Below are 27,966 nucleotides of genomic sequence, written 5' to 3'. Positions count from 1 at the left end.
GCCTGCCTGTGGCTCTTTCCGCACACTCTGGACCCAATGAGGGAGTGGAGGGGGTGGCCCCGGGGTGGGAGGTCCCTGACCTGCTGGCCCCTGACCGCTCAGTCTCCTCCTGGGATCCCCGCAGTGTAGACCTCCACCTCCGTCTCAGGCATGTCCAGTCTCCAGGCGCTGTGCTCCGGCCTGCCCCTGCGGCCTCTCCCGGAGAACCGCGGACGCCGGGCCGGGGTGCCCCATGCACCGGTCAGGACCCCCAACCTCAGCCCTGCAGAGGAGCAGGTAGGAAGTCAGCCCTGTGCCTCCTGGGGCCTTGCACCCCCCACCCCATAGACCTTCCTCCCTCCATGGCCTCCAGGAGCTGCTGGGGTCGGGGGCTGGGGGCAGTGGGTGCCAGACCCTGCCACACTGGCCGTCTCCTGTGGGTGAGCACCCAGGGCTCACCTCTGGCTGTGGGCTTATGGTGTGCCCGTACCCGTAAGGAGCCTGAGGTCCAAGGTCACCCAGACAGGAAGTGGTGCCCCTGCAGCCACCTCCAGTGGGAAGGGGCCGCGGGCGGGTGTGAAGTGCTCCGGTCTCCCAGCCAAGTAAACTTGACCCTCGGCCGGCCCTGGCTGGATGCCATGGCTCTGGGCGCCGTGCCCCGATAGGTCAGCTCTTGTTTGCACGGGACCTTGCACCTGACCCTGGGTGTGTGTGTGACCGAACCCTGTTGGGGGCCCGATGATGCTGGTGGCAGCCTGGGGGCCGGCATCCCCGATCCGATCTCGTCTTAGCACGGAGGCCACAGCCTGGCCACCCAACCCATGTCAGTGCCACCAAGAGCTGTGGAGGAGGCGCCCTTTCTCCTTTGTGAGTGGAGCTGACATTCGGGTCAGCGGTGGGTCCCGGGGGTGAAGGGGACAGATTCCATTCGGGGAGCTTTCTCCTGTCCTCCTCACTCAGAATGACTCAAGAAGTCCAAGACCGTGGGAGGTGGGCATGGCAGGGGGGACTGCTGCTCGCCCCGCCCCCATGCAGCCCACAGGGGACAGGCCAGCATGATGCAGCATGATGGTTAATGTTTCCTCCGCTGTCACCTTCCTACTGGCTGCCAGGGCCTTGACCTTCAGCCCTGCCCCCTGCATGCTGGTGAGGGGCAGAGCCCTGGGAGAGGGGGTGACTCCCTCGGGGGTCTGGGGAGCTGAACTGCAGGCAGGAGCAGGGGCAGGGGGTCAGCTGGCCTTCATATGAGCCCGGGTGCCAGCGGCGGCCCCGTGGGCAGCTGGCTTCGTACTTGGGCTTGTTTTCTGCTGTTCTCGTCTGGAACATGTTGCTTTGCCTTTTGACGTAAAACTTCAGAGGTGATTTTACAAGATCAGGTTGGCTGGTCTGAAAGCGTGTACTTCCCCCCTATACACACACACACACACACGCGCGCGCGTGCACACACACAGCTGTGCTAGTGTTTTTGGCCTAGCTGTTTGGACACATTCTGCGCACCCACAAGATGTCCGTGTGTGCCTCTTGAACAGACGAGTGGAAGCATTCTCTGCACACACACCCCCTTTTAAAATCATTTTATTTATTTGAAAGACAGTGTTACAGAGAGAAGTAGAGACAGAGAGAGAGGTCCTCCATCCACTGGTTCACTCCCCAGTTGGCCGCAATGGCCGGAGCTGCTCCAATCCAAGGCCAGGAGCCAGGAGCTTCTTCTGGGTCTCCCACGTGGGTGCAGGTGCCCAAGGACTTGGGCCATCTTCTACTGCTTTCCCAGACCATAGCAGAGAGCTGGATTGGAAGGGGAGCCGCGGGGACTCAAACTGGTGCCCATGTGGGATGCTGGTGTCGCAGCTGGCGGCTTTACCTGCTATGCCACAGCGCCAGCCCCTCCAGCACCCGCCTGTTAATGCAGATTCAGGCCAGAGCTGGTGATGGCCGAAGGGCACAGGGGCAGCTGGACCGTGACCATGATTTCTGGGCAAAAACAGTGACAGCAACTCCCAGGTGAGTGAGGTTTCAAAGGGAGCTGTTGCCCCACCAGCTGCGACCAGGTTGGGATGAGAGGTGAGCTGGGGGCTGGATGCACACACACAGCTGTGGGCTGGGGTCGGCCGCCGCGGGGGACAGGGCGGCTGCCGGCAGAGGTGCGCGGAGGCGGAGGCCAAGGCTGGATTCCGCTGGCGGCTGGGTCACTTCCTGCGGCCGCTGTTAGAAGCCGGCAGCCCTGCGCGGCGGAGAGGAGAGCGGCGTTTCTTCTCTCACAGTTCTGGGGCTCAGAGATCTGAGTGGCAGGGGAGGGCTGGCTGTTGAGCGCAGGGTTCAGGCCTCCCAGGGACACCTGCATCTGTATCAGCGCACCTGCTGGACTCGGGGCCCAGCTCTGCCTCGGACGCCAGCTTCCTGCTCGTGTGCACCCTGGGAGGCAGCGGTGACGCTTGGGTACCTGAGCCCTGGCAGCCCACGTGGGAGGCTCAGGTGCAGTTCCAGGCTCCCGGCTTCAGCCTGGCCCAGCCCTGGCTGTTGTGGGCATTTGGGAACAAACCAGTGGATGGAAGATCTCTCTCTCTCTCTCTCTGTCTCTCTCTCTCTGTCTCTCTGTCTTTCTCTCTCTCTGTCTCTGTCTTTCTCTGTCACTGTCTCTCTGTCTCTCTTTGTCTCTCTGTCTTTCTCTGCCTCTGTCTCTGTCTCTCTCTGTCTCTGTCTCTGTCTCTCTGTCTTTCTCTCTGTCTCTGTCTCTCTCTGTCTCTCTGTCTTTCTCTCTGTCTCTCTGTCTCTGTCTGTCTCTGTCTGTCTCTGTCTCTCTCTGTCTCTGTCTCTGTCTATCTCTGTCTCTGTCTCTCTGTCCCTGTCTCTCTGTCTCTGTCTCTCTCTGTCTCTCTGTCTCTCTCACATGCTCTGTCTCTCAAGTTGAAAGCAAATACATAGGCGCTTTTTATGAATGTGGCCAACTCGCCTCCCTGCTCAAGAGGAGGATCCTGTCCTCACCTCCTGCAGCTCCCAGAGGCCACTGCGTTCCTTGGCTCCTGGCCCCTCTTCCACCCAGAGGCGCAGCCTTTGCAAATCTGTGCCCCGATGGCATCAACTCTTGTCCCCTGTCTCCTCCCCCAGCCCTGGCCCCCTGACCACGTGGGGCGCCCTCGGGTAATCCCGGACAGCCGCCCATCCCAGGGTCCTTCATCCATGGCATCTGCAGGGCCCTTTTGCCCCGCAAGGCAACAGTCTCGGGTCCCCAGGCCTGGGAAGTGGATGGCTCCGTATGTCCAGAGCCCTCAGGGGCCAGCGCTAAGCCACTGGGCTTGTTTGCTGCTTAGGCCTGTGTCTCCAGGAGCTTCCGTGTGATCTGTATGTCTCAAGTACATCCAGCTGTACCCCCAAGAGCTCCCTGGCGGCCTGCGTTCTGTGATGAACAGGGCGCAGCTAACACCTGGGAGAACTCACTTCTCTGGTGCTCACGCTGCGGGCCGCGTCCTCAGGTGTAGACCGAGACTCTGAGAGCTCGGGTGTGAATTTCCCACCCGCTGCCCTGCTGTCCATCCCGTGGGTCCTGTGGCTCCTCAGACCCTGCAACAGGCGAGCTGCGGGGGGGGGGGGGGGGCGGGGAAGAGGAGGGGTCAGGAAGCGCTCCCCTGGGATCTGGCCTGGAGGCCTTGGAAAGATGACCTGGAGCGGGCAGGGCCCGGCACCTTCCGAATGCGCAGCTGAGCCGTCAGTGCCGAGAGCTAGGGAAACTGAGGCAGCCCTCGCCACCCTGGCCTTAGGGGACCTCCAGGCTGCACCCTGCCACAGGGCTCCCTGTGGGCACCATCGCCCCTGCTCACCCCTCCCCCCCTCCCCGTCAAGTGCTGGTGTCCCCAAGGCCCGGTCCCTGGCTTTTGTCTCTTCTGTCACCTGTCCCCCCACTGGCTTCCTGTGCCTGCAGCCTACAGGTCCTTCCTCAAGTGAGTGAGGGCGGGAGCTCACCATGCCCACCGCCACCTCTCCCCCCACCCATCCCCACAGCAGCCTCACCGTCCACCAGACACCTGGGCCTCCTGGGAGGAGGGGGAGGTTCACAGGAAGCTACAAAGCTACCCTCATGGCTGGCGCCACGGCTCATTAGGCTAATCCTCCTCCTGCGGCGCCGGCACCCCGGGTTCTAGTCCCGGTTGGGGCGCCACTTCTGTCCCGGTTGCTCCTCTTCCTGTCCAGCTCTCTGCTGTGCCCCGGGAAGGCAGTGGAGGATGGCTCAACTGCTTGGGCACTGTACCTGCACAGGAGGCCAGGAGGAAGCACCTGGCTCCTGGCTTCGGATCGGTGCAGCGCACCAGCCGTAGCAGCCATTTGGAGGGTGAACCAACAGAAGGAAGACCTTTCTCTCTCTCTCTCTCTCTCTCTCTCTCTCTCTCTCTCTAACTCTGCCTGTTAAAAAAAGCAAAACACCAAAAAATAAAAAAACAAAGCTACCCCCAGCTCACCTGCTCCCACTCCGGTCTCCAGCCTGGGTGCTGGGTGGTGGGTAGCGGGTGGGCTGCCCTGCCTGTGGCCCCCCGGCAGGCACACAGGGGCTGTAAGTGGAGTAGCAGATGGGACAGCAAACACCCCTGGGCAGCAATGCTGCCACAGGTGCCAGGCCAGGAACAGGAATTGTAGGGGGAGGGACAACCGGGATGATGCAAGGCCGCTCTGGCCTTGGGTTTGCTCAGGTACCAGCTCTCCTAGCGACGCCAGGTGCCGGTCTCATCTGGGAACCCTTGGAGACTCAAGCCAACTGGGCATCCAACTGGGACAGCCCCGTGAGGAAGCAGGCAGAGAGGGGCTGGCAGTGGGCAGTGGCCATCAAGGACCCCCCTGAGGAGGAAGTTCTGCACCCAGATGAGGGAGGGTGGGGCCCAGGAGGAGCTGGGTTGAAGGCAGAGGGAGATCCCAGGAGTGGGTGGGATCGCGTTTGAGCTGCTTCCCCGGCCGAGCGGGACCCCTCCTGGCCCTGGCCCTGGCCTCTGGTCCCAGGTCTGGCGGGAGTCTCACTGCCCGAGGCTGCCCAGCCCCGAGTGCAGCCCACAGGCTGGGCCCTGACTGGGGACGCTTCTCTGTGTGTGTGCATGGTGCCCGTGGCCTCCCCGAGAGCTTGCATCCTCCACTACAGCTGAAAGCCCCAGGCAGGTCCCTCTGTGGCCCCATGGCCTGGTGTCTGGGGCCGGAGATGGTCCATGAGGAGCAAGCAGAAGGAGGGACCAATGGTCTGCAAGGTTGTGGGGGCAATCAGGGAGGGCTTCATGCAGGAGGTGACATTGCAGGTAGGCTTGGGGTGAGAGCCAGGCCCTACATGGGTGGGTCATTTGGCTGCTGCTGAGCAGAGCAGAAGGAGATGCAGCAGGGAGAGAGGAGGGCCCCCCATGCAGGCCTCCGCCCCCAGCCCCGGCTGTCTCTCCCATTCTCCCCCACAGCTGGCGCTGAGGAACGCCCTGCGCTACTTCCCCGTGGACGTGCAGGAGCTGCTGGCCGCCGAGTTCGCCCAGGAACTGCGGCTGTACGGGCACATCTACATGTACCGCTTCTACCCAGACCTCGAGATGAAGTGAGTGCTGGGGCCGGGGTGCAGCGTCGGGGCGGGCAGTGTCAGGGGGGACACAGCATCTAGGGGATGGGGGGCCGTGGGAGGAGGACACTCCAGGCTGGAAGTCAGAACGCCGAGGGGTCAGCAGCGGGCGGATCTGGTCCCTGCACACAGCCAGGACACAGCGTGTGGTCATCTGCTGGGTCTGGAGCCCCGAGTGTGGCCCGAAAATGGGGCGCCTGATTGACAGGTGTCTCAGACCTGCCTCGCCTGGCCCGCGTGACTCTGGAGCACACCTGTTGCAGAAGCCCTTCTTAAATGGCATGGCTTGTCATCCTGTGTCCCCGGGTGGGGCTTGGTTTGCCCGTCGCAGTGCACCTGGCGTCCCGGGGGGCCTTGTGGGAGCAGGGGGTGCCGGGCCCCACCCTGGCATCCTCGTCCAGCAGCAGCGGGGCTCAGGCTTGAGTCTCCGAGGGCTCCCAGATCAGACCGGCACCTGGCGTCGCTCAGAGAGCTGGTACCTGGGCAAACCCAAGGCCAGAGCGGCCTTGCATCATCCCGGTTGTTCCTCCCCCTACAATTCCTGTTCCTGGCCTGGCACCTGTGGCAGCATTGCCGCCCAGGGGTGTTTGCTGAGTGAATGAAAGAACACATGAAACAATGCTGCCCTGAGGTAGAACCTTCCAGAAGGCAGACGTCAGCTTCTGCCCACATGCGGCTCGCTGAGGGGCAGGGAGGGAGGGAGGCCGGGGGAGGGTGGAGCCTGGAAGTGTGCAGGCTCAGGTGGTCCCAGGGCCTCGGACGCCTGTCCCTTCCCGCGTGGCCAGGCGCCGGGCCGTGGGCAGGGTGGACACTGCCGTAGTAGGAAGGGAGCCTGGTGCCTCGCACCCTCACGCCTGGCGGCTGGACTTCCCCTCGCAGGGCCTACCCCATCGAGCAGTACCCCTGCCGGACGCGAGCGGCCGCGGCCATCATGCACATGATCATGAACAACCTGGACCCCGCCGTGGCCCAGGTAACAGCCGGGCAAGGTCAGGTCCGGTAGCACGCAGGGGACGTGGAGCCTGAGACGGGCGTGAGATACTTGTAGATTCACGGGACGCTGCACAGCTAGGGCCGGGAGGGCCCCCGCCTGCTTCCCCCGGCTTCCCTTGGCGGTTGTGTCCTCTCCATATCTCGGCATCCAAACTGGCACATGAGTCGGTGTCACCGTAACGGACAGGCAAGGAAAAGTAAGCAAGCAAACAGGCTCAGTGCTGGAAAGTTCTGCTCTACCAAGCAATCAGTCTGAACATTGCTGGTGAGATGTTGGCTTTCTCTTTCCATACTGAGTCTTTGCAGGGACCTGGATCAGAAGTGGAGTAGTTGGGACTCGAACTGCTGTCCGTATGGGGTGCTGGCACTGTAGGCTGGGCCTTTAACTCACTGTGCCACAGCACCAGCCCCATACTGAGTCTTTGAAATCAAGCAGGTGTTTCACACAGTGGCCAATGGCTGCCACCTTGGATTCAGTCGCCATCTTGGATCTGGCCATGTGGACCTGTCCCAGGCCCCTGCAGGAACCAACGTGCAGATCCATCTCCCAGACTGAGAGAGCGCCAGCTCTGGTCCTGAGCACCAGGAGGGGGATGGGCTGCAGGGATCTGGAGGCTTGTCCAGTAGGGAGAACTGGCCTCAGCCCTGACCCCTGTCCTGGTCCCCGTCTGCCCCTGCCTCTGACCCAGGCTGAGTTCTCCGAGTGGCCTCAGCCCTGTCCCAGATGGGTGCATGCCCCCGTGGGCCTGCTGTCCCTGGGCCTCACCCTTCTTCCCATTGAGTGGGGCCCAGCCCAGGGGCAGGGGGCCCTGCTGCTCCCCATCCATGGCCCTGTGTGCCCTTCCCAGATCCTTGTCTCCGACGACGCCCTCTCTCCTACAGTTTCCCCAGGAGCTGGTGACCTATGGAGGAAACGGGCAGGTGTTCAGCAACTGGGCTCAGGTAGGGGGGCTGTGAGGCCCCGCCCCCCCCCCCCCGACAAATCCCAGGCCTTGGCCTCTCCCGTGCGGGACACTGGCCCTGGAGATTATCTGGGGACCTTCTGGTCATAAGGGTGGGCAGGGGTGGTATTAGTGGGGACGCCCGGAGCCACGGCAGCACCATGGAACCTGGAGGGACTGGACCACTGCGGGGACAGGGCTCCCGCTCACGGCGCCTGCACGTGGACTGCCCTCCAGTTCTGGCTGACCATGTCCTACCTGGCGAAGATGACGGAGGAGCAGACCCTGGTCATGTACAGCGGACACCCCCTGGGCCTCTTCCCCAGTAGCCCGGGCGCCCCTCGGCTGGTCATCACCAATGGCATGGTGGGTCTGGGCTCCGGGAGCGGGGGCGCCCCCGGCCCTGCCCAGGCATCCCAGCCCCGCTGCCTGCCCCCTCCCTCTCTCCCAGGTCATTCCCAACTACTCCTCCCGGGCGGAGTACGAGAGGCTCTTTGCTTTGGGGGTCACCATGTAAGTTACTGTTCCGTTCGTTAGGCGGCCTCTCTGCCTTAGCCCCATCTCATCATATAACAAAATGGCACAGTTCTGTGTAATTTCTCAAAAACCCAGTTGCAGCGTGGAGCTCTTGTTAGTCTCATCCATGCGGGTTCCCCATTTCCATGTAAATCCCTGTGGTTTTTAGACACGGGTGAGCGACACAGCGCGCGAGCACCATTTTAAACCCTGCCCTTCCCCCACAACTTATAACAAAAAAAATCTCAAAGTTGCAGCAAATTGAAGAACATGTAGTAGTGAGCCTCACCGCTATGCTCGCTTGCCACGTGTCTGTCTGTCTGTCCCTTTATCCCTTCATTCATTCTCTCCAAAATAAGTGGCAAATAGGACTGACGGAGTTCAGTGTTTTCTTAGTTTTTTCTTAAAGTGCAATTTGCATGTGGTGAGACTCATACATCTTGATTTTTAAAAGATTTTTTTGTTTGAAAGGCAGCGTGAGAGAGAAGGGGAGAGAGAGAGATCGAGAGAGAGAGAGAGAGAGAGAGAGATCTTCCATCTGCTGGTTCACTTCCCAGATGGCTGCAATGGCCAGAGCTGGACCAGGCTGAGCTTCTTCTGGGTCTCCCTTATGGGTGCAGGGGCCCTAGGACTTGGGCCATTCTCTGCTGTTTTCCCAGGCCCATTAGCAGGGAGCTAGATCAGAAGTGGAGCAGCTGGGACTCGAACCGGCGGCCAAATAGCATGCTGGCATCACAGGCGGCGGCTTAACCTGCTACGCCACAGCGCCGGCCTTAAGAAGCATGTGTCATACGCGCCCTGTGTGATGGGCTCCGAGCAGCTGTGTTCCTTGTGCAACCCAAAACTCGGCCAGGGACCGGGCTCTGGCTTCACCCGAGAGCTCCCTGGTGCCTGCGCACGAGAGCTTTGCTTTGACTTGAAAACGCTGCCATCACGCGTTGTCCCAGGAGCTACGTGGACCCCTCCCCACCCAGCTCATGGCCCAGCGGTGCAAGGCCACGTGCGCGCATCTGAAGCGGGCGGCTCCAGGGTTTCTGGCAGAGCTGGGCGCTGGCGCGCCCACCCTCAGATGGTGTCCAGCCCCGACCCCTCCCGCAGCCCCAGCATGCGGTCCACGGGGGGTCGTGTGCCTGTGGAGTCTGGCCCTGTGGTGCTCGTGCTCTGCCTTGGCATCGTCCACTGCGCCCCGTCCAGTGCACCTTCCCCTGCGCTTCTAGAACCTTCTCGCGTTCAGCTGTGGTCTGTGTGGCCAGAAACTCTCCACCGTGACTTTTATTAAAAAAATCAAGGACACAGCCGTATTGAAGAGGACAAAATCTCTAGCAGTATGGCTGGGATGGGGGGAGGGGAAGAGAACCAGATGAGGACAGTAGCCTTATCCTATTGTATTCCGTGTGTGCGTGTGTGTGTGTGTGTGTGTGTGTGTGCTTCTCTGTCTCTCTGTTAAGGAAGCCACATTAACGCCTTTCAGGATAGTTAGCCATTCACTGTAAGCTGTCTCCCATCCAAGTCCTAACCAGGCCTGACCCTGCTTAGCTTCTGAGATTGGCCGCGCTCAGGCTGGTGCAGCCATAGACTGTTACGAGCTGAGCCTTCTAACGCGGGTGCTGGCCTCAGCCCCTGCTTGCACTCTCTGTGGTCAGGTACGGCCAGATGACGGCGGGCAGCTACTGCTACATCGGTCCCCAGGGCATCGTCCACGGCACAGTGGTGAGAGCCGGGGCGGGGCTGGCCGCGGGTGGGGGGCTGCCGGCTGCAGGGCCTGGGAGGAGGCGATGAGCGCCCGGTGTCCTGTCCTTGCAGCTCACCGTGTTGAATGCCGGCCGGCGCTATCTGGGTGCGGAGGACTTGGCCGGGAAGGTCTTTGTCACCTCTGGGCTGGGCGGCATGAGCGGGGCTCAGGCCAAGGCCGCAGTCATCGTGGGTTGCATTGGCGTGATTGCAGAGGTAAGCCGGTGGGGGCTCCTGTCTGCAGCCCTGCCTGCCCCCTCCTTCCTGTCCCGCACAGCGGCACCCACCTATCTCTCCTCCCTGCCCCCTCCCTCACCTTCCCTGCCGAGCCCGGCTCCTGGTGCCCCTGTCTGCTGCCAAGTTCTTGGATGAGAGATAGAAGAGAACCAGTGAACAGTCTCCCCCAGCCCGGCTCACGGCCAGGTGGGGAAGGCAGACAGGTTGCCGGGCGGTGGAGGTGTGTGCAGGGGGCTCTCTCGGAGTGGCTGTCACTTCTTTACCTGGTAGGTGACAGAGAGGGTGAGGGGGAAGCCAGAAGCAGAGGAGATGAGAGCTTTGAGGCGCGCTTTGGCGAAGCAGAATGCGTGATTTGTGCTTGGTTGACATTAAGCCTGTCCCACGCGTACCCGTGTTCTAGCCCCGGGCTGAAACCCTGCATGCAGGTGTTCACATCAAGGTGATGTAGCAGCCAACGATGCTGGCACAGGTTTTGCAGCTCGGAGAGTCTGTAGATTCTCTTGGGCTTTCCTCGCAGGTAGAAAATTGCTGCTCCAGCCATCTCACCCACATTCCAGGCAGGAAGAAGTGAGAAGGGAGTTGGCAGCTATGACTGACTCTGTTTGAGTAGGATAATCATGTCTCAGGAACCCCTTCTTTCATCTTCTTGGTCAGTCTTGAGCCAGATGGACGTCCCCCTCACCCCGCCCACAGGAGGGTGGACAAAGTGGACAGGCTGCTGTGATTGGCTGGGGTGTGGTGCTGTCACCCTGAGTGATGGAGGGGAGGAGGAGGGGCGGGGGGAGGGTAGCTCAGCGTCTGCCCCAGGACTGTTGCAAAGATCGGTGTCCTGCACGGAGGAGAGCTCTCCTGTTTGGGGTGCTGCACCCAGGGGCCGTCCGTCACTGTGTGGTCTGTGCCCTGTGGCCCCAGGTGGATAAAGCAGCCCTCGAGAAGCGCCACAAGCAAGGTTGGCTGATGGAGGTGACCGACAGCTTGGACCGCTGCATCGAGAGACTCAGGTACAGCTCCACACGCAACTCAGAGCCCCGGACACGTGAGCTGTCGCGTGTGGGGAGACCTGGAGGTGGGGGCGGTGCCGGAGGCTGGGCTGCTCTGCGGGGGGCTTGTTCAAGGCCTGAGAGCGGGCCCGCGTGGGCAGCACACCCAGAGGTCACAGCGCACCAACGTCGCGATAAGAGATCCTCAGACCTCCTTGTCACTGGGGAAGTCCCCGGGGCGATGTCCTTGGTGCTCAGACACATGGCTCATGGGTTTCGGGTCCGTGCTTGGTGTTCCTACGCTCAGCCGCCGAGTGGGGAAGAGTGTGGCTTGAGGTTCTCCCTGCATTGTCTCACCTGCACCCCTGCTCACCTGTGGGGGAGGCGAGCCGTGGAGTGGGCTCTGCAGGTGCATCTATGGCGCCTCACTGTGCGATGGGGCTGTCTGGGGTCGGGGACAGCATTTCCCCCATTTGACATCCTCTGGGGTGTCTTGGAGAGGTGGGCCAGGGTCCACGTGGGTCTTCCTGCTCTGTGTCCTTGCAGGGAAGCCAGGAGAAAGAAGGAAGTGCTCAGCCTTGGTTACCACGGCAACGTGGTGGACCTTTGGTGAGTGGCAGGTGGGAGGTGGCAGCCTTGGGGACCCCAGGCCACAGCCCAGCCAGCAGAGGCCCCAGAGCTGACCTGGTGCTCCTGGGACACAGCGCCCCCAGCTGTGCTCTGTCCCCACTGCGACCGGCCCACAGCCTCCCTGCCTGGGCTGTGTTGGGGGGAAGCCGGCCCTGGCAGCTGGGTTCATGCTGCCATGCCTGGCCTCCCACCTGGCTTCCCCAGGGAGCGCCTGGTCCATGAGCTGGACACGACGGGGGAGCTCCTGGTGGACCTGGGGTCGGACCAGACGTCCTGCCACAACCCGTTCAACGGCGGCTACTACCCTGTGCAGCTCAGCTTCTCAGAGGCCCAGAGCCTCATGGCCTCCGACCCGGCTGCGTTCAAGGGCCTGGTGCAGGAGAGGTGAGGGCAGGCTCGGGGCTGCCCACCTGGTGCCCTCTGCACTTGTGGCCCTCCAGTGGCCGGCTGTGGACCCTGGGCCGGATCTCTCCCAGCGCTTGCTGCCTCCTACAGTGGGCGGGGTGGTGGGCCCACCCTGGTGGGTGGAGCTGACCCTGGGGGGCGGGGCCAGGAGGTGGGTGTGGCTGACCCCACTGTAGGTGGGGCCTGTTTGTGGCTACCTCCCTGGTGGGTGTGGCTGACCCTGCTGTAGGTGGGGCCTGTTTGTGGCTCCCTCCCTGGTGGGTGGAGCTGACCCGCTGTGGGTGGGGGCTGGGTGGTGGGCGGGGCGGAACGATGGGCCCACCCTCAAGGGTGGAGCTAACTTTGCCTATTGCAGCCTGAGGAGGCAGGTCTCAGCCATCAACCGGCTGGCCCGGGAGCGCTTCTTCTTCTGGGACTACGGCAACGCCTTCCTCCTGGAGGCCCAGCGAGCAGGTGGGTCAGGGGACAGGGAGGCTGGGCCTGGGCAGCTCGGGCCTGCCGCTGTGCTGGGCTCCCGGGTGCTGCTGGGCAAGCCCCTCCCTCTCCCACCTCGTGCTGGGCTCCCGGAACGGCCGTGTGGGTCCTCACCTTGGGCAGCCGATTCTGCCCGCAGGAGCGGACGTGGAGAAGAAAGGCGCCAATAAGACGGAATTCCGCTACCCCTCGTACGTCCAGCACATTATGGGGTGAGTACCGGAGCAGCTGCTGGTTCTGGGGTGCCCAGTGCCACCCCTCTCCCCTGTCAGGGCCTGAGGCCTGGGCTTTAAGGAGGAAAAAGCCTTAACTTCTGACCACCACCAAGGCCATGCTCTGAGACCTGCTCCTGGCCCAAGGGATCTGAGTGCCGGACACAGGATTTCTGCACACCAGGAGGTGTGTCCCAGGAGCCGTTTATGCCAGAGCTGCGGCCCTGAGTGGCCGGCCGGCGGGTTGACGTGAAATCAACCTCCTCCCCTGCCTGTTGCATCGCAGGACAAGGCAGGGGGCTTCTGAGGCCAAGGCTGGAGGCCTCGTCTGGGCTTCAACGCTCACTGGCCGCAGCGTGCCCAGCAGGGACCAGACAGCGGGGGAGGCGAGCAGGCAGACGGCACCTGTCAGGTTCACTGTGGGGTGCCGAGGCAGAGCCAGCGGTGGGCTGGGTCACCAACAAGGGTCCAAAGGGCAGCTGGGCTCCTCTGAGCATGGCAGAGGGGGGATGGGCCCGGCGACATGCACCCAGCTGGGCCTGGCAGGTGCAGGAGCCCCGAGAGTGCCCCTGACCTCTGTACCCCAACACTCAGGGTCACCCAGCCTCAGGAGCTTGTCACCTGGGAAGCCTAGTTTGCGTGGGAGGGGCAGAATGGGGGCACAGCAGGCAGGGAATCCCCTGAAACTCTCTGTCCAGCCCAGGGCTTAGGGTTTTCAGCCCCTGTGCCAGATGATGAGATTGTCCCAGGCCTGCCCACATGGCCCAGCCCGTGGGTGCATTTGGCCGGGAAGCCCTGACTGAGGGGCACTGTCTTGCAGGGACATATTCTCCCAGGGATTCGGGCCTTTCCGCTGGGTGTGCACGTCGGGGGACCCCCAGGACCTGGCTGTCACAGACCAGCTGGCCACGTCTGTGCTGGAGAGCGCCATTGCTGCCGGAGGTGATGCAGGGGGTACTCACGGGGGCTGGGTGGTCCCCAGAGCTCCTGCCTCTGTAGGCACAGGTGCCTGCCCGGGTTCTGCCTGGGACCCCAGATCCCAATGGCTTTTTTGAGTTTTTTGGGGATTCAAAGGATCTTGAGGCCAGCCAGGTAGATCCTGGACCCCGAATGTCATGCTGAGCCTTGGAAACACAGGTGCCGTGTGGCCACTGAGACTCTGCCCCACCCAGTGTGGACCTCAGCTCTGCTGGCCAGGACACGCTGGCTGCCAATGACAGCCACTCCAAGGGGTTGATGCAGAAAGGGCTCCCGGGCTCTGGAAATGGGACAGTCCCAGCTGGGGCTGGCTGGGCTGCCCTGGACATCCCACGGTCCCTGTCCCATGCAGCTTCTCGCCTGCATGGCCGCAGCCCTGGTGAGGGCACCTGCGCCTGTGCCCCAGGTTTAGCTGCACTGGGCTCTATGGCCTTCTACCTCCACCAGGCCCATGAAGGTTTTCCTTATGTCAGGGTCTCTGTCAAGTTCAAGTTCATCTGGGGTTTGGCCAATGCAGAGTGTAGCTCCTACCTTTGCTTTTTATTTAAAAAAAAAAAAAAGTATGTATGTATTTAAGAGATAGAGAGCAACCTCCCATTCATTGGTTCATTCCCCACATGCCCACGACAGCCAGGGCTGGGCTGGGCTGAAGCTGGGAGCCAGGAACGAAATCCAGGTCTCCCCCATGGGTCCCACGCACTTCAGCCGCTGTGTGCTGCCGTCCACGGTCTGCCCTGGCAGGAAGCTGGGGCCGGAAGACCCCAGGAGCTGGAAAGTGGGCGTGAGCATCTTCACTGGGGTCTTCCCTGCAGTGCCAGACTCCCGTCCCCTCCCTCCGCCTTTTTGACTGAGACGGCTGTGCTCTGCGTCCACCTGTCCCTGCCCTTTAAAAGTGCCTCTGCTGCGTGCCTTTGGCCATGTTTATCCCATGGAGAAAAGAAGGCAGTGATTCTACGGAACTCCCTCCATTGCCGGAGCCCTCGCTGCTCGCTTCTCTGCAGGTTTTCCTCAGGCCCAGGGTGCCCTCCTCTGAGTGGGGCCTGTGGCCTTTGCCGTTTGCTTTGCGTGCCTAGGGCCTGTCTTGACCTTGCTGCCAACCGCAGGTTCACTGAGCGAGGGCAGGAGTTGGGGTCACGCAGCTCCAGGGCTGGCGGGCCAGGCTGAGGGTCCAGTGGGCCACCTGTGTGGGCAGAGCCGGGCCAGGAAAAGGGGCTGCCGCGGGCATCTCTTGGGAAACCAGTGCAGAGGCCCCTGCAGGCTTCTCTGGTGTAGGACGACGGCCCCACCGACAGCAGGCCGACTGCTGTGTGTTTAACCAGCGGCCCGCCCAGGAGATCCCCAGCTCCTGTAGCTATCCCCATCCCTGGTGTAAACACTGCCGGCATGGCCGAGGTGGCCCTGTGCCTGTGACCGGGCCGCCCTGGGAGCAGTGCCCACCATCCTGTGACACTGCCACCAGACAGATATCCCTGGGAGCACAGGTCACAGGAAGTGCAGCAGAGTCCTTGGGGGCGATAGGCTTTGATACCTCCTTTGTTTTTTTTTAATGTGTGTTTACAGTGCATGAGTTAATTTAATTAAAATATTACTGATTTCTGTTACAACTGCTGGCCCTGGGGCTAGCTCCCGGGCACCCTGCCTCCACACACCTCCATCCCGAGGCCTGACTGCCTTGTCTTCCAAGCCTGCTCCTGCCTCCCAGGTCCCACGCACTTGCTGTCTCTGCCTACCACTCTGTGCCCTCGGAGCTTCCTCTGAGCACTGAGAACGCAGCTTGTTCCCGTCTCGGGCAGGTCCCGCTAACCCATGGCTGTGGTGGTGACCGATCCTGGGCCTGGCACGGTGTCTGTGTCCAGGAGCAGCTCCTGGTGAGGGAAGGCACACATCAGGCAGTGGGGCTGTGTGTGTCCATGCCTTAATTCACGTGGTTGTCGGCGCTGCCAGTTCCCAAAGTCGGGAGGACTGGGGTGGGTCCCTGGGCCCGGGTCCTGGCCCCAGGTGCCTGTGCGGAGCAGCCAGCACCGGGGAGGGTCCGGCGCTCCTGGTGGGGGCTGCAGGTGCACCTGACCCTCTTCTCCCCGCTCCCTGCAGTGAAGGCGTCCGTGAAGCTGCAGTACCTGGATAACATCCGCTGGATCCGGGAGGCCGCCAGGCACCGGCTGGTGAGCACACGGGTCTGGGGCGCAGCAGGGCTGGGCACAAGTCCCGGGAGGAGGCGGAGCCGTCAGCTGGGCAAGGGGTGGCAGGCAGGGTCTCAGCGTTCCACGGCCCCCTCCTGGCCCTGCCCTGCGAGGGTGCGGATGCTGGACCCTGTGCAGCTGTTTGCGGCTGCAGCAGCCCCCTTGCCCCTGGCAATGATGGCCAAAGAAGCCTGGGCCTTCTGGAAGGCAGCCTGGGTGAGGATGCAGGGGAGAAAAGGGGACCCGTGCAGCCACGGTGGAGACCAGTGGGCAGGCGCCCCCACGTGGTCAGAGGTGGAACTGCCGACCGCTTCTCCAGGCTCTCACAGAGGTGTTTGTGCAGCTGTTTGTACATCACCTCGTTAGCCACGGTGGATGAAAGAAGCCCAGGGCCCACGGGCCGGTCAGTGGCTGAGAAAATGCGGCATGTATGGACATTTTAATACTAATCCAATTAACTAATTAATATTCACAATGCAGTATCAGCCTAAACAGGGAGGAAATTCTGACCTGGCTGTGTTCCAGCGCTGATGACCCTTGAGTGAATTAAGTCAGACTCCAAAGGATGAATGCCGATTCCATTGTATGAGGTCCGCGGAGTTGTTCTTGACACGGAGAGGAGAATGGCAGCGCCAGGGGCTGGGGTGAGGGGCTGGGCTGCGACAGCGTTAGTGTGGGGAGATGAGAAATTCTGGAGATGGGTGGTGGTGATGTTTGCACAACCCTGAGTGTGCTTCATGCACACATGATGCTGGTGGAGACTGTAAGTGGCGTGTGTTGCATCTCTTGGCACAGTCAGTTAAACCTGGAGTGGGGGATGGAGCCCGGGGCTCTGGGCCGTAGCTAGGGGCAGTCACTTCCTTCAGAGATGGCCCTGTAGGAGCCGAGACCTCAGACTCTGGAGCAGCGTCAGCTGGGCGTGACCTGGCCCCGCCATGTTCTCAGCTGGGTGACCTGGGGCAAGTGGCTCAACCTCTCTGAGCCCCATACTTCCATCTGGAGACGGTGCTCAGAGCAGGCCCACCAAGACCCTCCCTGCCCAGGAGCAGGGAGGAGGCACAGGAGGCACAGGAGCCACTGTGCCCAGGCCCGAGCAGACGGCCGTGTCCTGTAGCATCACTCTGAGTGTGCCTGTGACACAGAACACGGAGCAGGGTGCCGTGGGACAGGGGCCGCCCCCACAGAGTGGGCAGGGAAGCTGTCTGCTGAGTGTTCAGGACCAAATGACGAGCAGGTGGCAGCCGTGTGACACTCCCGGGGGGCAGAAGGCCCAGCCAGTGCAGGAAAAACAAAAATAGCGGGGGGGGGGGGGTGACGCCCATGTGGTTGACACATCTTTGGCCATGCACCGTGTCTGTACTAGCGAACCCTTGGCCTGGGCTCCCAGGGTCAAGAGGGATAGCCCTGGTCACCTGAGCTGTCACCTTGGGCCAACATCAGGCTCCCGGATGCCCGGGGTGGGGGGAGGCCTGGGGCTCAGGGAGGAATGGGGCTGCAGGTGGAATGTGGGGTGGGGAGTGAGAACGAGGCAGCCTTGAAGGAGAGGTGGCAGCACCTCTGCAAAGGGGCCAGTGGGGGAAGTGAAGGTCAAGGGCAATGCAGTGGCCAGGTGACCGTGGCACAGGGGCAGCAGCAGAGTCTCTGTGTGTGTGTTAGGGCCCCCGGAGACTGTGTTCTTCTGCATACTCATGTTGTCCTTTGCCTTTTTTTCAAGATTGTTTTATTTATTTGTAAGGCAGAGAGAGAGAGAGAGAGACAGAGGTATTGTCTGTCTGCTGGTTCATTCCCTAAATGGCCGCAACGACCAGGGCTGGCCAGGCTGAAGCCTGGAACTCCATCCAGTTCTGTTTCTCTCATATGGGTTCAGGGGCTCGAGCCCTTGGGCCTTCTTCCACTGTTTTCCCGGTCCATTAGCAGGGAGCTGGGTCAGAAGTGGGGCTGCTGGGACGTGAACCGGCGCCCATGTGATGCCCGCATTGCAGGTGGTGGCGTAGCCCCTTGTGCCACAGTGCCGGCCCCCGTCCCTTGTCTTAGGAATGATGGTGATCACAGAAAGCCTGTTTTGAAAACGTCGGTGTCATGTCTCCCAGTGTACAGGACGGAGCTGGCAGTCCTGGGTCGCCTCCCCCCACTTCTTTCCCCACTCTGGAGCCAAGAAATCTGGGAATCTCCCCACAACACGAATTTACACTTCAAGTTTTCCAAAACGGATTTGAGTTAGCGGGTGTGAGTAAAATAAGGCTCATTCAGTCAAAACCTGCAAGGAAGGAGGCAGCAAGTAGACCAGCTGTCCCAGCCAAGTCTGCACTCATGGACATCGGAGAGGTTGCCTCCCTTACCAGGTCCCGCCCCCCGCCCCTGCTGCCCCATAGCCAGGGTTTCTAAGCCTTGCCACTGCTGACACGGGCCAGGCCAGTTTCTTCTTCTTTAATTTACTTGAGAGGCAGAGTTACAGACAGAGAGGGAGAGACAGAGAGAAAGGTCTTCCATCGGCTGGCTCACTCCCCAAATGGCCACAACGGCCAGGGCTGGGCCAGGCCAAAGCCAGGAGCCAGGAGCCAGGAGCTGCTTCTGGGTCTCCCACATGGGTGCAGGGCCCAAGGACTTGGGCCATCCTCCACTGCTTTGCTAGGTCATAGCAAAGAGCTGGATCAGAAGAGGAACAGCCGGAACTTGAACCGGCGCCCATATGGGGTGTCAGTTTTTTCTTTTTAAAAAGAATTTGCTTACTCTATTTGGAGGGAGAAGGGGAGAGAGAGAGAGAGATCTTCCATCCACTGGATCACTTCCCCGATGACTGCCACAGGCAGGGCTGGGCCAGGCTGAAGCCAGAAACTCCCACTGGATCTCCCTTGTGGGTGGCAGGGGCCCAAGCACCTGGGCCAGCGTCCAGCTCTCTCCCAGGAGCATCAGTAGGGAGGCGGATTAGAAGCGGAGCAGCCAGGACTCAAACCAGTGCTCTGATCCAGGGTGTGGGCATTGCTGGTGGCCGCTTAGCCTGCCGTGCCCAAGGCTGGCCCCCAGCTCTCTTCCCTCGGCTTCATGCTCTCGCGGTCCACCCAGGCTGTAGCACGGGTCAGCATCTCCTCCCTTTTCTGGGCCGAGTCGTGCACCAGGGCTTCCCTGGTTATCAGCTGCCGGGTGCTCAGGTGGCTTCCACCTTCCGACTGCTGCGAATTATCCTGCCGTGAACACGGTGTGCAGCTATCTCCTGGAGTCCCTGGATAATTCTTTGTCATGCAGAGGGAGGTGGGATGGGGGAGGTGCATTGTAGGATTCTTAGCAACACGCCCACCCACGCCAGCCACACCCGCAGATGTCCCCCGTCATTGCCTGATGCCGTCGTGGGGCTAAGCAGTGACTTGCGGGAGCTTTGTCTTCTGGGAATGACGGCCCGGGATCTTCAAGCAGGTGCCACCGTGTGGCAGTGAGCGGGTGGAGCTCAAGACAGACGCCAGGGTCCCAGTCCCAACCTCTGGGTCGGTTGCTCCCTGTCTCCTGATCTGTAAGATGGGGCTTAGGCTCACCATGACGCTGTCTTCCTTGGAAGACTTAGGGGCGAGGGCCCGTGTGTGACACAGTGGGACTTGTGGCAGGCACGACGCACAGCCACATCAGGCCGTGTTCCTGCCACGGCTGGCGTGGCGTTCTCGGAAGGCAGCCTCCTGCTTCTACACATTTGATTTAGTTTCTTGTAGCGTACACACTTGGCAAAGTCGGCAGTCCTGTGTCACTTCCTCCACAGTTCTTACCTCCCCCGCCCCATTCCGTTCCCGGTCTGCATCCAAGAAATCTAGAAGTCTCTGTAGCACTGGCAAGTTTTCTGCAAAGGATCTGAGGCAGTGGCTGTGAGCCACACAAGTGAGGGCTCTGAGGCCCCTCTGGGGGTGAGCTCCTGGCGTGACGGATCGCACCAGGGTGTGCAGGGCCCCGTCTGCATGAGGACAGGTGGAGGTGGGTGCACCTGTCTGATGGGCTGGACTCAAGGGCTTGCCAGGCCCACAGATTGAGAGCTGTCCCACACCTTGGGGACCCTCCTCGGGGGTCATCTGTGGTCTGCTGATCTCCCGTTGTTACCTTCGCCTCCCCCACATCACCAGGCCCTGGGATGCTTGCCTCTTTCAGCCAGATGCCTCCTGCCCTCTCCTCTGCAGGTGGTGGGCTCCCAGGCGAGGATCCTGTACTCGGACCAGAAGGGCCGTGTGGCCATTGCTGTGGCCATCAACCAGGCCATTGCCTGTGGGAAGATCAAGGTGATGCATCTTGTTCTGGGACTCTGGCGTGGGGGGGGGGGCTTCCTGTCTATCAACAGCCCCCACAGTCCCTGCAGCCTTCCAGCAGCCGGCTGCACTGGAGCAGGGGTCAGCCCTGCCCAGTGCTTGCAGGCCCCCCTCCCCAACTGAGGCCCACGCCGCCACTTTTTAGGGAATTTGGGTCTCCCTGGAGGCTTTGTCCCAGACAGGCAGAGGGAGCGCTGAGATGGGCTGTGCCGGGACCCAGGCTCCTCGTGGGGAGGCGAGGGTGTGAGTTGTGAGAGGGGGAGGGCGCATGAGTGGGGGTCAGCTCCGTGCGCCAGAGTTCGGGGTGGAGCGAATGACTGGAAACCAGGAGTGATGAGGCCCATCCTGGAACCCAGGCCCCAACACTATGACCCTGGGCAAGGCAGGTGCCCTCAGAGTGATGTTAAACCCAGAAGCGTGAGCGTGAGCTTGAAGGCGGCGGCTTCCCCGGACACCGTGGCACACGTCCGCAGCTTTGCCTTTTCTCCTCCCGGCCAGCCAGGCACTTCTCCAAGGATGAGGATCTCTGGGCGCACCTGCTCGGAGGGGCCTCTGGCGGCTGCCTTTGGTGGGCTGCATTCCTTTGAAATGCACCCAACTAGGGCTTGTTTAGTGAAGGGACCGTGCTGTACACAGCACGGGGACTCCGTCCTTAGCGAGGGCCCCACCTGACCTCTGGGCCTGCGCCGTCACTTGGGTGCAGGAGGCAGAGCTGCCCGCTGCGTCTCCCAGAGCCCAGAGCTGCCTGAGATCTCTGGGGAACGGGGAGTGTGGCCAACACGTGGAGTAAAAATCCAACTCTGTTTCCACCACGTGGCGAGTCTCCGTCCTCGCAGACCAGGGCTCTCTGCGATGACCTAGTTTGGGAAACCAAAGCCGAGAGAGGGGAGGGGCCCTGGGTCACACAGTGAAGTCGCTGACCTCCCTGTGGCCATGCCCGCCAGCACCCCCACCCCACCCCAGGCTGTCTGCCTCTCCCTTTTCCCCCCAGATCCTGCATAACACCTGTGAGCTTAAATCCTGGCTCTGACGTGTAGAATGAGTGTCCTATCCTCTCGATGCCTCTGTTTTCTTGTCTATAAAATGGGCAGCATGGTAACGGTTGTGCCTCCCTGGTTGGGGCTGCGAGCTGACGTCTGTGTGACACGCGGGTTACGTGCTGGGCGCGTGGACATCTGCTCCTCACTTTTGCTGACCAGGGCCCATGTGCAAGGCAGGGAATTGCACAGGCTCCTGGCTCCTGGGGTGGCCTGAGCCTTGGCCGCCGGCTGATGCCCGAATCCCTCCCCGCTGCAGGGGCCGGTGGTCCTGAGCCGAGACCACCACGATGTGAGCGGCACGGACAGCCCCTTCCGGGAGACCTCCAACATTGACGACGGCTCTGCCTTCTGCGCAGGTGAGGAAGACGGAGGGTGCGGAGAACGCGGGGTGTGGGCTTTACTGAAACCTGCGTGGCTGCGTCCTTCTAGGCACGTTGTAGAGGGCCTGACGTGGGAGGCTTGGCAGAGGGCGGCCAGCCCAGGGCTGAGGGGCTTCGGCGATGTGGGACCCCCACCCCAGTTTGGAAGCTGGGCCATTGCCAAGCGCACAGGGCTGAGTGGATGCCCTAGGCTTGCCAGTGCACTTGGCTGGTGGCCTTGGCCTTCAGGCTGCAGGCAAGAAGCTGTCTCCTCGTCTCTTCTGGATTCTAGAGCTCTGTTTCTTGGTATTTTCCCTCCTAGCACGAGGGGAACATCTTGAGGATTTCCCTGCTGGTCTCTCTGAGCACCAGGTGGACTTCTTGGAGGAGGAGGCTGGGAGAGGAGAGGGCACAGCCCTCCTGTCCGTGTCCTCAGGGGACTTTGTGGTCTCAGGCCAGCTCACACTTGTCTCTTAGCAACCTGGGCTCTGCCTGTCTGGCATTCGGTGCTGGAGAGAACCACAGGGAAAGGTGAGGGCGGCCGGGCCGTGTCTCTGTCTCAGGCTTGGGCTCAGCTCTGCAGCCACCAACCCCTGTGGTGGAACTGCTTGTCCCTGGTCCCCTTCCGCCCAGCTGCTGCCCTGTCTGAGACCTAGCCAGTTCAGGGAGGGACCGGCAGTGGCTTCTGTGTTTCAGACATGGCCGTGCAGAACTTTGTGGGGGACGCCTGCCGCGGGGCCACCTGGGTGGCCCTTCACAACGGAGGAGGCGTGGGCTGGTAAGGAGGTTTCCCAGCGTCGGGTGCGGGCTGGCGTGCGAGTCTCAGTGGCTTTCCTGGGGCAGGGCCAGGCCCAGGGGGCTGCAGGCCCGGGGCCACCTCCCCAGGCACCGCCTCTGCAGAACGGTTCCCCTCCCACGCATTCCTGTGCCAGCTGGGATGCCGAGGGACAGGAGGACACCAGGGGAGGGGGCCTCGTCCACGCCTCTGCACCTCTCTGGGCTCACCTGTAGCTCAGGACACCAAGGTGACACCAGCACCCTTTTCCTGTCAACGTTGATTTCACAGATCCTTTCTCGTTCCCATCCTGATCAGCTCACTGACACAGCACGTCCACCCGAGGGCCTGAGCTGGGGCACGGGTGGGAGAGACCTGGGTTCTGGGTGCTGGCGTCCCTGGCTTACGGCTCTGCCCTCGGCTCAGACCTGTTCCCAGCCTGCACCGTGAGCACAGGTGCTGCTGGGATGGTCCCATGCCGGCTGATGTCCATATCACTACGAACAGTAATGGCCGACTCACATGACCGAACACAGACCGTGCTGCAAACGGCTGCCAAACTCTGTCGTCCACTTTCTCGCCTAACCTGAGCAGGCAACCGGGACACCCAGAGGCTGACAGGCTGCACCTTCCTGGGTCTGCCTCCACAGGCAGGGGGCTCCAGGCGTGGGCAAACCTGGGTTGCTGGCAGCTCCAAGCAGCAGGGGGCGCTGTGGCCCAGGGGAGGCAGACAGCTCCCCCGGCCTGGTTCTAGCGCAGGACTTAGCAAAGCTGCGCGCTGTAGCCACACCCTTCTGCAGCCTCACTTTCCTGGCTGGCTTGGCCTGCGGCCCTTTGGGGCTGGCATTCTGAGCTGCAGCCCGGTCAGGTGGCGTTCGGGAGTGGAAAATGTGACCAGCTTGTCTCTCTTTGGAGTCTCACAGGCTGCAGGGTCAGGAGCCAGGATCAAGAACAGAGCCGGGTTTGCTGCACCGATTCCAGAGGGGAAGGGAAGAGAGGGACTCTGGAGAGGGCCGGGGAGCTTGCCCGAGGCTTCAGAGTTGGTGGTGGAGCCGGGGTCTGAACCCAGAACTGCCCCCCCCCAACTGCCAGGAGGACAGCGGAGTGCAAACGGGGCAGAGCAGAGCCGATGGAGGAAGGGTTTGCGTCGCGAGGGTCCCGGGGGCAAGAGATGGCAGGGCCAGAATGTAGGCAGGCCCTGGGGTGCTCTCTGCCAATTCCTAGGTTGCCCCCTGCTGCAGTCGGTGCCTGGGCTCTGTGGACAGAAACTCAGGCTGGTGAGATGCTGCAGCCAGAGGCCTGTGTCCTTGTGGGCTCTCGGGGGGATGGCTGCACGTTCACCTTTAGAACTGTCAGACTTCCACCTGGACTGCCTTTAATCCTGCAGCTACTTCTGCGAGGCTTACTACAACCACCAGGGACAACCAGCGCTGTCCCAGCGGGAGGCCACTGCCAGCTCTGCAGGCCAAGTTCCTTCTCTGTCGCGTGTGAAGCGTGTTCCTCCCTGATACCCGCAAGCTTCTCCTGAGGTCCTTGGTTTGTCTTTCCGTCTTCCAGGACATCGGTGACAGCTGTGGGTTGTTTCTGGCTCTCTGTTGCGCTGGTCTCCTTGCAGCCCCCTCTTCCCGATGGTTCGGTGTCTGTGTGCGTGCTGTCTGTCCAGGGGCTGTGGTTAGCAAGGGCGCCAAGGCGCTGGATGCAGCAGCCCTGTGTGCTTGGGGGAACCCTTGGCCCGTGGGCGTCAGGACAGGCCGTTCCGGCTGGGCTGCCAAGGAAGACACATCAGTTCATCGTTCCTGCTGGCGTTGGCTGCTCAGACCTTGCAAGAGACCTTTCTGGTCTTCTGCCTCACTGTTGCATTTTGGGCTTTGTGTGCTCCAGGGTTGCCCCCGTGTCCCACCGAGAATCAGCTCAGGCAGCCCCCTTGGCAGCCAGGTGTGGGTGGGCGTCTGGCTTATCGTGGTGGGGACAGGCTTCCGGTGTGCTCCTTTGCTCCTGCTTCCTGGGCGCCACCAGCTGGGTCCTGGGTCCTGGGGTGCTCCTGGGTTTACTGCTGTGGGTTACTTGCCCATAGCCACCTTGGCTTTGAGCTTGCAGCTGCTTTCCGGCTCCCAAGTTCCCACTGCTCGTGCTCCTCGCCCTCTCTCCTTATCCGGGTGAGTTCAGTAATCCCTCTCTGGTCATGTTAGCAAGGTCTTGGAATGGAAAGGGAATGAATGCACCTTATCTGACACGTCCTCTCACTGATCAGTATCTTAGAGTGTGTCTCTAACTCAAATGTCTCATGGACAAAGTTGACGTAACAGTAACTGCTTTGTAGGCCCGTGGCCAAGATCAGTTGGGTTAATGACAGTAGTTGATGCCTCTGTCCGAGCAGTGGTGTCTGTTCAGTCTCCTGGTGGTGTCCTTGAGTGTGTCTGGCATTGCCTTCCCTCTGTATGACATGAATTCTGTGTTCGTGTTTTTCAGAAAGGTGTCGTTAGTTGTGCCAGCACCCTTTGTCAGTAATCCCCAGCTCCCCATTACGAGCGATGAGTTGTCATCCCCCGTGTTCAAGGTTGCTCTGTGGTTGGCAGGCTGAGGTCACCTGGAGCTGAGCGACCTTGACCTCTGACTCTCTGGGGGCAGTTCTGATCTTCAAAAGGCTTCCCTGGTTGCAGGATGCATGGGAGTCCTCTGGCTTTGGTCTGGTGCTGCCTGCTTTCTCCTCTTAGACCTGGCATCAGCAACTCTGCATGAGGGCCAGGGGCTGGCAGGAGAGGGGGTGGCCCCACTCGGGGGCATAGGCCTGCCTAGGTGCAAGGCTCAGGCTCAGGGCAGAGCAGGGACCGAGCACTGCACCTGGCCTCCCTGCTTCTGGGACTGGGAGTGGGGAATGCGGGTGGCTCCCAGGGGCACGGGGCTCCTTGGCGTCCAGGTGAGAAGAGGCAGTCGCGTCCAGGTGGGTGGGTGGAGAAGCAGGTAAAGCCAGCGGGCCTTGGGAGGCTGAGTCAGGGAAACCAGATGCACATTTCGGGGTGCAGGAAGCAGAAGGAGCAGACTGACTGCAGGCGAGGAGCAGGGGGCGGCGGGGGTGGTGGCGGGGGCGTGTTTGCATCAAAGCCCTGGCAGGTGTTGACAAGATCAAGGGTGTTTCCTGTGTGTGTGTGAGCTGAGCCCAGGCCGGGTCCTGCACGGACAGCGGCACAACACAGACGCCCTGGATAACATGGGGAGGGTGAGGATGGCGCAGGTGTCCCAGGCCTTTGGGGAAAAGGGACACGGGGCAAACAGGCAGAGAGCAGAAGAGCAAGAGCATCCCCCACCAGCAGCTCTGAGGACCTGAATGCAAACAGGGACGCGCTGGACCTGGGAGAGGCAGAGCAGCACTTAGGGAGAAGCACTAAGTAGGAAACGAGAAGTAGCGAGGATCAAGGAACGTGTGCCTTCGGGTAATTAGGACCCCCAAATACACCTGCGGGAAGCAGAAAAGATGGATGACAAGTGAGTAATACAAGGGAGCCCCCCCCCCCCGGAAGTGTCCCTACAGGACAGCTCCCAAAGAGCTGGAGCAGGTGCAGGTGATGGCCCTCTCGGGTGGTCAGGCAGGACTGGACAAGGGTTCAAGGTTGACAGGTTGAGTGCTGAGGCACAAGCGGGCAGAGGCTAGTGTATGGCCGCTGCGTGGCTGCTGTGTGGCCGCTGCATGGCTGCTGTGTGGCCGCTGCATGGCTGCAGGCTGCAGGGGCAGACCCGGCGTGGCTCCCCCAAGCCCCAACGCCTTCTCCTTCCAGCCAACGCTTCCACAACCTCATCTCTGCCTGCTCAGTGTGAGGTGAGGCCCAGGGAGTGAGCTGGAACCCTCTGCCGCTTGCAGGGGGGAGGTGATCAACGGGGGCTTCGGCCTCGTGCTGGACGGGACCCCGGAGGCCGAGCAGAAAGCCAGGATGATGCTCAGCTGGGACGTCTCCAACGGCGTGAGTCACCCCGGGGCTGTCCGCCACCTCTCCTGTCCCCTGGTGGCTCTGCACGTCCAGATTGCAGAAATGAGAGGCAGGGCCTCCCTGCTCATGAGAACCCCGCCCCGGGCACCTGGGGTCTCTGTTTTCAGGGTCTCCCCGCCTCTGGCCTTACCCCCACCCCGGTCTGGACTTTGCCTGCACAGGTGGTCCTGGCAGTGCCCATCGGTTCCTCCCAGCAGGGCCCCTGCCCACCCCCAGCCCCTCCCACGCTGGCTTCTATTTTAAAGCGTTAATTTATCCTCTCTGAAGGTGGGCCTGAAGCTGGAGGGGGCCTCGTCTTCCAGCCAAGATACACCCGATTCTCCTGTGCGGGGAGTGGGGTGGGGGAGGGGCGTTCCTTCCCGCAGCCCCATCACAGGCAGCTAAGGAAGCCGCAGCTGAGCAGGAGGTCAGAGGTCAGGTGGTCATGGAGAAGCAGGTGCAGCACCTGAGGGAAATGGGGCGGGGGCTTGAGGAGCCACTGGCAAGAGTCCACACAGTCTGAGGTGTGGGTGGGAGAGCAGGGCGGGTGGCTGGTGGCTGACTCCCCAGAGGCCACCAGCGGGGAGGGGCTTCGCCCGGCTGCACTGAGAGGTGGGGAGAGTTGTGCTCTGCTTCTGTTCTGGGAGACTCCACTGGCTGCAGCACGCGGATGGACTGGGAGGAGGCTTGGGGGTGTGGGTGGGGGGCAGGGGAGGCACCATGGTCCAGGGGAGACCAGGTGCAGGGGAGGAAGTGGACTGGGGAGCGAGGGGGGAGGGGAGAGGAGGGCTCCTGGCCCTGTGCTCCTGGGTGGAGGCGAGGTCATTCTTAGAGACGGGGTGGGCATATAGGTGGGATGGCACACCCACTGGCTTCCCATCCGAGAGGAGGCCAAGTCGGGGTGCAGGCAAGAGAGCAGGAGGCCTGAGCCGTGGCTGCAGGTGGGGCGGGCACAGAAGAGCGAGCCCGCGATGGCCTCAGAGGTGCCGGCGTGGACGAGGGCAGGCTGTGTGGGAGACAGAACACCTTAGGGGTGGGAGGGGGACACCAGGAGGTGCTGCTGACACCGACCGCTGCGGCCCCCTCCCCCCAGGTGGCCCGGCGCTGCTGGTCGGGGAACCGGAAGGCCTATGAGATCATCTCCCAGGCCATGCAGGAGAACAGCGGCTTGGTGGTGACCCTCCCCCACGAGGTGGCAGACGAGCGCCTGCTCCGGCAGGCCCTGCGGCACTGAGCCGACGCTGGCACCGGCGTGGCCCCCTCTGTCCCCTCCTTCCAGCCCAGGACACCTTCCACGGCCCACGCTTGGCCCCCTGTGGCTCTCTCAGGGTCCTGGACCGGATGCCACACCTGGCCCCCTGTGTACAGATGAACCAGCAGAGGTCTGGAGAGCTGAAGGCATGTGCCCATGACCCGGGGGAGGCACTGGGAGCCCCAGGCGGGCCGTGGATGTTGTATGCAGAGCAGGATCTTGGGGGGCGGGGGGGGCGGGACTCACCTGCCATGAATCCAGGCTGGGCTACCCTGTGGTTTGGCTGGTTTTGCCTGCCGCCCTGTGTCGTGGCTGCAGCTCTCTGTCCATCTATTTGCCCATCCATCCATCTGGGCAAGTACTTTTGGGCTTTAGTGCCCCAGGCTTGGGGACACAAAGGGGCTGGAGCAGGCCGTCGGCGTGACGCAGTGTGGGGAGGAGACACACAGGGAATAAATGGATGAAACGAG

At 61.8% G+C, this 27,966-nt stretch overlaps 1 protein-coding gene across 2 annotated transcripts; it reads left to right on the top strand.

The window, feature by feature from the left end:
- Window positions 1–89: 89 nt before the first annotated feature.
- On the top strand, window positions 90–27,966 carry UROC1 (urocanate hydratase 1). Of its 2 annotated transcripts, none has more exons than XM_002713076.6 (20): window positions 90–276; window positions 5,400–5,530; window positions 6,431–6,524; window positions 7,427–7,486; window positions 7,723–7,851; window positions 7,937–7,998; window positions 9,645–9,711; window positions 9,805–9,948; window positions 10,882–10,970; window positions 11,496–11,558; window positions 11,784–11,963; window positions 12,340–12,437; window positions 12,598–12,670; window positions 13,491–13,612; window positions 15,740–15,810; window positions 19,983–20,081; window positions 21,405–21,504; window positions 22,204–22,285; window positions 26,139–26,238; window positions 27,338–27,966. In XM_002713076.6, the coding sequence occupies exons 1-20, from the start codon at window positions 151–153 to the stop codon at window positions 27,476–27,478; spliced, it is 2,031 nt and encodes a 676-aa protein (XP_002713122.4). In that variant the 5' UTR covers window positions 90–150; the 3' UTR covers window positions 27,479–27,966. The 2 variants fall into 2 exon arrangements, with proteins under 2 accessions (XP_002713122.4, XP_017199193.4); XM_017343704.4 differs by lacking the exon at window positions 90–276 and adding an exon at window positions 703–846.

This window comes from Oryctolagus cuniculus, chromosome 10, assembly GCF_051225735.1.
Source record: "Oryctolagus cuniculus isolate XC-2025 breed Fujian yellow rabbit chromosome 10, ASM5122573v1, whole genome shotgun sequence".
Taxonomy (NCBI): Eukaryota; Metazoa; Chordata; class Mammalia; order Lagomorpha; family Leporidae; genus Oryctolagus; species Oryctolagus cuniculus.
This window is presented reverse-complemented; position numbering and strand designations above follow the sequence as displayed.